At 34.6% G+C, this 9,643-nt stretch overlaps 1 protein-coding gene across 1 annotated transcript; it reads left to right on the top strand.

Moving 5' to 3' along the window:
- Positions 1–640, top strand: LOC133321491 (uncharacterized). The gene is made up of 2 exons (XM_061530581.1): positions 1–363; positions 425–640. Exons 1-2 carry the CDS (start codon positions 1–3, stop codon positions 638–640), a joined length of 579 nt encoding a protein of 192 aa, XP_061386565.1.
- The last annotated feature ends 9,003 nt before the right edge of the window (positions 641–9,643 follow it).

The raw sequence follows: 9,643 nt of genomic DNA, 5'->3' as shown, positions 1-9,643 counted from the left end.
ATGTTCAAGAATAGTTTTTTGAATTTGTTCATATTTGGCATATTAGCCATTGCTGTGGCCCAGGACGACTACAATTTGGCCAATACGATTTTAAGCTCGGTGGCATCGATTCAATACGATCCTGCGAAGAGTGCTCAATGTTTTTCGGTTTATTTGCCAAAGCTAAATGACATAACAAATGAATATGAATCGCAATATCAGACATGTTTAGAGAAAAGTATCAATTCAAAGGATGATGTAAGACAAGCAGTAGCTCATGCTGCAGATTCGCTCAATAATTCTGTTGATCAAATTTGCTCTGCTTTTGCTAATTGTGAATTTGGAGACGATCCTTCGGCCTATTTTGAATGTAGCAATGATGCGGTAAGTTGGGGTCACTCCACGTTTATTATAAATTAATTTTTTATATATTTTTTTAATTTAGGCTGGCAGAGCAACATCTCAGGCATATAGCATTCAAACTCTATCCCAAGATCGCGTTCAATATATCAAATTGAAATATGAGACAATACAGTACAATCAAAATGTTTGCGCAGCCAAGGCATCTGATGTATATGCCAAGGATACGGCCAGCGTACATGCCAAATTGCAGGATTGTTTGGCTGGTAAGGAAACTGAGGAATCAGCAACCGAGTACTAAAAAAATTAAAAAAAATAAGTAAATAAATAAATGTATAAATGAACATTAATAATGTATATCCTCGGCTATAAATCGCTGTGCTTTTTAAGTTCTAATCCGGATCGAGGATATATTAAAGGATTAGGCGTAGATTTATCATAGGCGTGGATTTTTAAAGAATATTTTTTTGATGACTATCATAGACGTGGATTTTTTAAAGAAAATTTTTTTTGAGGCCCTTATAAGGCGTGGATTTTTTAAAGAATATTTTTTGAGGCCTTTATAAGGCCTGGATTTTTTAAAGAATATTGTTTTGAGGCCTTTATAGGGCGTGGATTTTTTAAAGAATATTTTTTTGAGGCCTTTATAAGGCGTGGATTTGTTAAAGAATCTTTAATTTGAGGCCTTTATAAGGCGTGGATTTTTCAAAGAATATTTAATTTGAGGCCTTTAAAAGGGGTGGATTTTTAAAGAATATTTTTTGAGGCCTTTAAAAGGGGTGGATTTTTAAAGAATATTTTTTGAGGCCTTTAAAAGGGGTGGATTTTTAAAGAATATTTTTTGAGGCCTTTGTAAGGCGTGGATTTTTTTACGAATATTTTTTTGAGGCCTTTACAAGGCGTGGATTTTTTTACGAATATTTTTTTGAGGCCTTTATAAGGCGTGGATTTTTTGACGAATATTTTTTGAGGCCTTTATAAGGCGTGGATTTTTTGACGAATATTCGAGAATATTCGAGGCCTATCAGTTTCGTATCGCCTACCATCGTGTATTTTTTAACGTATATTTTTTCGAGGTCTATGGTAGGCGTGTATTTTTTAATGTATATTTTTTCGAGGCCTATCAGTATTCGATTTCGAAATAATTACCGCGATCGATTGATTTGTTAATCACTTTGATGTAATATGATATATTTTTTTGTATAGTGTTTGCATTTACATTCTGAATATATGTTATATGGTAAATAGTTATATAATATGTAAAAATAGGAATAGGAAATAGGAAAATACCAAGTTCAAGTTCGTATGTCATGAAATATTTCAAGGCAATTAAAATTACTCCTTGTCATCATCATCAGTTGTTGTTGTGGTTGCTTCTGTAGTTGGATATGTAGGATTTGTTGGTGGTCTTGTATTTGGTTTTGCAGTTGTCGTTGTAGGCGGTTGTGTGGGTGGACGAGGTTCAATTATACCATTCAAACAATCGGTTAATGTCTGTTGCACAATTAGCAACTCATTATTATGGTCCTCGTTGCATTTGGTTGTACAACCCTCTCGATCATATTTGACCATATCCCTACGCATGGTAATATATTGCATTTTATCTTTGCAAGTTGCTTGAATGTCACGAGATGTTTTCAGGGCATCAGAAGACTGAGGGGAATTATTAGGAAAATTTAATAAATATCTTATTATAATTATTAAGAGTAGCGGCGCAAACTTACCGCATTGTTGGAACACGCAAAGAAATTATATTTATCGCCACCTTCATTACAATTTCCATAGCCATTGTTAATTTGTTGTTGTTGCTTTAAAACAGCTTGTACGTCAGGTTCTACTTCTTGATCGATGGCTTCTTTAGCATTGGCCTCCTTATCAAGACACTCCCTGTAGTTCTTGCTATATGTCGTCTTGGCTTCCTTCCAATCCGCATCGTAATTATCGAAACATAATCCCATAGTGTCAGGACTAACTTTTGCATTGGAAATCATTCTGGCAAAATTTTCACGACGTACTTTGGGTATGAAATCATTTAAATCTTGCGACAATACAGAGGCAAACAATGCCACGCATATGAAGAATATTTTAAAGAATAATTTTGACAACATTTTGTATTGACTTGGTTTCTTTTCGTTTTGTTGTTGTTTTTGTTCTTTACACACAATTAGATTGTTTGATTTATTTGCGATCGCTTCAGGGCCTTTTATATGAAAATATTTCACTAAGATGGAATTTATCTTTTGTGTTTTTTATTTTGTTCGGCCATTCACTCTACTACACAGCTGTAAATTGATAATGACACAATTTTAATTAAGAAACATTACCAATTTTTGTTGATGAAACAAAAACTCTTTTTTTTAAGATTCTCATTTGTGTGTTCGAAGTGCATTGCCATTTTTTGCAATTTCCTAAGAATAGGAGTTCGTATCAAAATTGGCGATTTTATGCGGAATGATAATAAATGTCTACGTCGTTTTATATTATCACAGATATGACGATTGTGATTTTATATACTGTAGGATAATCGTTATTGCCAGCTGATACGTAACATTAAAACTTTTCGGGTCTTGTGAAAATAAACAATAATTGAATATTTCCGGAAAGACACTTCAAGCGACACATGGTATTTCACAAATCGATTTATACATGGGATACGGCAACCAAAAAAGTATGTAAGATTATCGAAAGGTGTGGGAGGGCGTGACGACATGCTCCTAAAAATTAAAAAAAAAATCCACGTAATATTTACTAATTTTTCGGAAGGTAGATCGGATTTTATCTATACTAATAAAAGAGTAAAGTGATTGATTGACTGACTGATTGACTTAACGATTCATCAACGCCCACACGAAACGGCTGAATCTAGAGTCTTCAAATTTGGGGTGAGAGTCACTCTTGATTCAAAAGTGTCAGATAAGGCTGGGTTTTTGGAAATTCATACAAGAATGGTACGAGTAGTACTAAAACCGGTAGAGCTAGAACTCTTAAATTTGAAATGAGGGTCATCGATGATATGTAGAATAGATATAGCAAAGGGTTTTTGCTATTTTTGGAAATTCGAACTATAAAATGTGTGTGCTTCTTTATTTTGGGTAAAAACTCTCCGTAACAAAAACTATATTGGTGTTTGATTTTCTTAATAAATAACAAGAAAACAGATAATGATACTTGTTCAAAAATTGTGTATACTTATTTGGGTGCTATATCAATTTATTACCCTCGAAATACTAAATTACGAACACTCAAACAGAAAATGTTGCTAGGGCTTAGGAAATGCCCAAAATTTGGAGGGACATTTGCTTTTAAAAATATTGGGGTATATTAGGAAGTTCTGCCGACAAGTCTCTCATGCCTCGAATGCCTAATTGGTTGTAAACAAGTAAAAACGTGTTATTTTGCTGTTGTTTGTTTGGTGCATTCAGTTGTGAGTTACAGGGTGTTAAAAATGGATGAAATGGAATGAAAATGGCGAAAATGCAAGCCAAGCGGCAAAAATTGTGAATGGTGCTTAGGGTTCGATACTGTAACAGCCAATTATATGCGATTTTGGTTTCGTAGATTCCGTTCAGGAATTTTTCATGTTAAAGATGCACCTCGCACAGGTAGGCCGGTCGGATCGGATCGAAGTTGACCGGCATGTTAGCAGTCGTAACATCGCCCAGGAGCTAAAATTCGACCATTTAAAATTGACCAGAAACAGCCAGAATTGGCCAACAGGAGAGGTGACGTGCACCAGGACAACGCTAGGACACATATCTACATTGACTTGCCAGAAACTTCGAGAGCTTGGTTGGGAAGTTTGAATGCATACGTCATAGAGTCCGGACTTTTCATCAAGAGATTATAATTTTTTTGCATTTTTCTTGCAAAATTTCTTTAATGATAAAAAATTGGTATCTCGGCATATTTGGGCCAAATCGGACATTCCGAAGCAGTTTAAATAAAGTTCTAAAGTTCATATAATAATAATGTTCAGTTCATATAAAAATAATGGATTTATTTTTCAAATGTGCCAAAATATTAACATGAAATGACGGCCAATTAAACAGACGAAACTGATTATGAAGAAGGTGAAAGTTATTAGTCCTTCTTTTCCACATGCGAACATGATTTCCGATCACTGGGACGTAAAAATCCAAAAAAAAAATTAACGGTATTCTAAAGAGAACATGTATGTCTCTGGTATGAAATGGGATTATTAACATCGCACACAAATTAACAAAATGAGAGACGTATGAAATTTAATTTTTGAAAAACTTCTTTTTTTGATCACAAACCGAAGATCTGGGCCGATTGCATGTATTCTAGTTCATACGTATAGAAAACTGGTTAAATTTGGAAAGGATGGTATTATTATTTTTTGAGTTATCATGCCCAGGACTTCGGAGTGTCCAAATATGCATCGTCTTGTTGTATGATTTGATGTAATTTTAAAGGTAATTTCATAATGCTCCTCTCATAGAAGTCCTGCTCTATATTTGCAGAAAACTCTATTAGTCGATTTTCACAATCCTCCCTAGATACCTAGATACTCCCTAGGTGGATGCATTTAAAACTTCCCAACCATGCTCCCGAAGTTTCTGGCGTGTCACTGTTGATATCTGTAGCCTAGCGTTGTCCTGGTGGAACACCACACTTCTCCCGTTGGCCAATTTTGGTCAATTGCAATCTTTAAACTGTTCAGTTGTTGAAAGTTGAGATCAGAATTTAGCGTTTGGCCATATGGAAGCAACTCTTAATAAATAATCCCCTTCCAGTCCCACCAAATGCATAACAGAATCTTCCTGGCCGTTAGTCCTGGTTTGCCACCGTTCGTTGACCACGATCGTTTTCGCACAGGGTTATCGTATGTGATGCATTTCTCATCTCCAGTCACTATTCGTTTAAGAAATGGGTCTATATCATTCCGGTTGGTCATGGCTTGGCAGATGGAAATTCGATCCATCCTATTTTTTTTTCTTGTTAATTGTTATGGTACCCAAACATCGAGCTTCTTTTTGAATCCAGCTTGGTGTAAATAGTTTAAAGCCGTTTTATGGTCGAATATTAGTTCCTGGGCGATGTTACGACTGCTAACATGCCGGTCGACTTCGATCATTTCTTCGATTTTATCGACTTTGGACAATGCATTTCTTGTTCCCCAATCTAATATGTTTTCATTTCTTTCTTCTGTACATCAGTAATGAAGAGTCGACTGTATAAGTACAGTGAACAAATTGAAACTGAACGCCTAAAAGTATGTGCAGATATTTGCATTGTTGATATACGTTGAACCTAACATCAAACGGTATTTTTATATTTGGTTCAAACATGGAAATACAATGCTCATTATGTCTTACATACATTTGCAGAACTAATGGCCTTGGCCGGATTTTCCATCCTACAAAATATAATATCAGAATTTTTGGTAATGGAAAATTTTCGGGGATCCTATAAAGTATGTACACATATTTGTGATCACAGGCTTGGATATTTATAAACAATATTTTGGAAAATAAGTATATTCTTGAAAAATTTTTGGAGACGTGAATTTTTCAAGTATATTTTGGAGAGGTGAATTTTTTAAGAATATTGTTGGAAGCGTGTTTTTAAAGAATAGGTTTAGAACAGTAAATTATTTAAGAACATTATTTTTGGAAGTGTGGATTGTGTAAGAAAAAAATAGAGGCGGGGAGAAGCGGATTTTTAAGAACTTTTTATAGAGGCGTGGATTTTTAAGAATAACACCAGAAAGGAAAGTAGTAAAGTAGGACGGGACCGACTATATGATACCCTTCACCACGTTGGGTATATCCAACGATTGAATCCTAACAGACGTCAAATTTTTAAAGGACCAGGGACAAAATTATGTAAATCAATTTAAATCTTAACCGATTTCAACTAAACTTGCCACACATTATGTTATAGTAACTTCAGTACGTAGTGCAAAATTTTGTGCCGATTGGACCCACATTGGTGAAGCATTTATATCCAACTTCTAGGTTATTCTTACACCAGTACGTTGTGCAAAATTTGTGTCAATTTTGTATAAAATCGGACGACACATTTTACATTAAATCGGACGAAAATACGCTATGCCAAATTTCATGAAAATCGATAGATATATAGGGACTTTGGTACACCATTTACATTAAATCAGACGAAAATATATATGGGAGGTATATCTAAATCTAAACCGATTTTCACGAAATTAACACACATATATATATATATATATATATATATGGGAGCTATATCTAAATCTGAAGCGATTTCCACAAAACATAGCACACATCATTCTAGGCTCAATTCAGTACGCTATGCCAAATTTCGTGCAAATCGAAAGATATTTAGGGACTTTGGAGACCCATTTACTTTAAATCGGACGAAAATACATATGGGAGCTATATCTAAATCTGGACCGATTTTCACGAAACTTAGCACACATAATTCTGGACCTAATTCAATACTCTATGCCTAATTTCGTGCAAATGGAATGATATATAGGGACTTTGGTGCACCATTTAAATCGGACAAAAATATATTCGAGCTATATCTAAATCTGAACCGATTTTTCTCAATTTCAATAGGGTTCGTCCTTGGGCCAAATAAGTGACTTGTGCCAAATTTCATCTAAATCGGATCATAAATGCGACCTGTACTTTGTTTACAATTTAACATCTACAGACGGACAGACGGACGGACATGCATAAATCGACTTAGAAAGTGATTCTATGCATATTCTCAAAAGGAACCATGTGTCTATCTTGTTTCTTTTTGCCTGTTACAAACATATGCACAAAGACATAATACCCTGTACCACAGTGTGGTGAAGGGTATAATGAGGCGGAGGAATGAATTTTTAAGAAGATAAAAAATGTAGCTGAGTCGATATAGACAGGTGTGTATAGGCAATTATCGGTTAATATTTAGGGGGTCAAAAAAATAAATTTTTGTTGTATGTTTTTCAGATCGCTTTAGAATTACGAAGTGAACATCATGAAATTTCCACGGGGAAGGAAAACTGGCCAAATACTGTTTAGATGATTATCGGTCAATTTTTAGCGCGCCAAATGGACCCGTTTGAAATGTGGCACATGTTCATTCAATGGCGTATATATTTATTCCGGAAATACATATATTGGAGAAGTTGAATATATATCCCAGAGCAGTGGTTGACCTTTAAATTTATATCAATAATATTGGATTATGTACTCAGCTAAAAATATTTAGTCTTGATGTGGCTGGAGATTCTGGGCTCTGAAATAAATGTGTGTTTTATCAAATGCCATCCAATAGAAAATTTCCCCACATGTACTGCAATGGATGAGAATGTAATTTAATATTTCACCAAATGCACATGTTTCTGTTTTTTGTATTTTCCTGTAGAACATGAACAGCACGGGAATATAACAAGAGCACAATACAGGCAGAAAAAAACAGAACAGAAGATCAACGCTTTGTCAAGGTCATTTGTCATTAACATGTGTCTGTATTGTGATCACCCTCAGTTTTTTGTTCTGTAATATGTATATCCCTTTATTAAGCTGAACGGATTGTACTGCTGCACAACACACTAGAGATAGATATCATCATGGTATGTGCTGAATGAATGAATGAGTGGAACTACATATTCGCGTATTACATTTCAATTGGCTCCCAAAAGTCTAGAGATCAGACAGTAACAGAAACAACAATAGCAAGAGATAGTATGGAACAGCATTTAACACACCAGTTGTGGCAGAATTAACAAAAAAAAAAACAAATTTAAATAAATCACATTAGATTATAACTTTTATAGTGATGGTGGATGGTTGTTGTTTATTCGTAGAGAACCGTAGAGAACAAAAGTGCAAGTCTCATTTTATATATAAACAATTGTTTCAACTTTACCTACGTTTTACATTTTTTACTCTCCTTAAAGGTTAATTGATAGGAAATAAGCCTTAAATTAGGAATACTATTTTAACGCTACACTTATGTTAGTCACTGTGTTATTATGAACTAAATGTGTAATAAATTTGAAATCCGGAAGGAGTTGTTGTTTCGAGTTGACAGGGCTCTTAACAATAGATAAAGAACTGCATAGTCATTACACAAAAATTTACATTAGGCAGTTTACAAACAATGCAAATACTTTTTAAAACTCTTATTGTAATAATGCGAATCGGGACTTATGAGTGCGAATCGGGATAACTATCATTTATCGTATAAAAAAAGTCGCAAAAAAGTCGGATTTTTTGCAAATTAAACTATAGGGATCTGAACTAGATTAAGGAATTCAAAATTATATATGACCATTTTTAACATAGCTGAAGCCGAGATTCATCCCTTTATTATTCGAGAATTATTAATGTGTATGAGAAAAAGTGAACAGTTTTGGGTTAATTAATCTGTCGTTGCAAAATTGTAATGGTATTGACCTCCAAAGTTTATTTGGGTGGATCCTGAATGTAAGCAAGTAAAACAGTGTCAGTCGCTGTTGCCGACATATATTAGGTTTATATGAACTGTAGAACTTTATTTAACATGCTTCGGAATGTCCGATTTGGGGCAAATATGCACCGTTTTATTGCCATTTTCATAATGTCTCTCTCATAGAAGTCCCGTTCTCTTTACTTTAGTAGTCGATATTCACAATCCATCCTAGATACAAATTTTTTATCATTAAAGAAATGTTGCAATGCAAAAAAATAGGATAATCGCTTGGTGCCAAGTCCGGACTGTAAGGCGGATGTATTAAAACTTCCCAACCAAGCTCCCGAAGATTCTGGCGAGTCAATTCTGGCCGTTTCTGGTCAATTGATATCTTCAAACGATCCAGTTGTTGACAGTAGAGATCAGAGTTTAGCGTTTAGACATATGGAATCAACTCATAATAAATAATCCCCTTCCAGTCCCACCAAATACATAGCAGAAACTTCCTGGCCTTTAGTCCTGGTTTGGCACCGTTTGAGGTGTTTCACAGCTCTTTGACCACGATCGTTTTCGCACAGGGTTATCGTATGTGATTCACTTTCGACGAGCAAATAATGGATTTCTTCTTCCCCAACCTAATATAAACCCTGACCTTATGGTTTGCGGAGAAATTCGGAGTTATACACAGATTTTATTATTCGTTTTATATAAGGTATATATGTTTAATTAAATATGTTTCGAATTTTATGTTGATAAAATATATAATATTAACCCTCTTTGTCCCACCATTGGACTTGATCTTGGATTGGTAAAGATCAAAAGTTGTGCAAAATTTAGTTCAAATCCGGCATTCCAATCGCCGGATATTGGATTTATTTATATTGAAAATTTTGACCATTTGTGGAAA

This window comes from Musca vetustissima, unplaced genomic scaffold (assembly GCF_032173495.1).
Source record: "Musca vetustissima isolate MV318-11 ecotype Yass unplaced genomic scaffold, APGP_CSIRO_Mvet_v1 utg876, whole genome shotgun sequence".
In the NCBI taxonomy this organism is placed as follows: domain Eukaryota; kingdom Metazoa; phylum Arthropoda; class Insecta; order Diptera; family Muscidae; genus Musca; species Musca vetustissima.
Note: the sequence above shows the minus strand (reverse complement) of the source record. Positions and strands in the feature narration are given on the sequence as shown.

What these genes read in the sequence shown, in the direction of transcription:
- LOC133321491 (XM_061530581.1), top strand. Translation starts at nt 1, where the DNA reads ATGTTCAAGAATAGTTTTTTGAATTTGTTCATATTTGGCATATTAGCC. An exon ending in TTGAATGTAGCAATGATGCG is followed by an intron (nt 364 to 424) that starts GTAAGTTGGGGT and finishes TTTTTAATTTAG; the next exon opens with GCTGGCAGAGCAACATCTCA.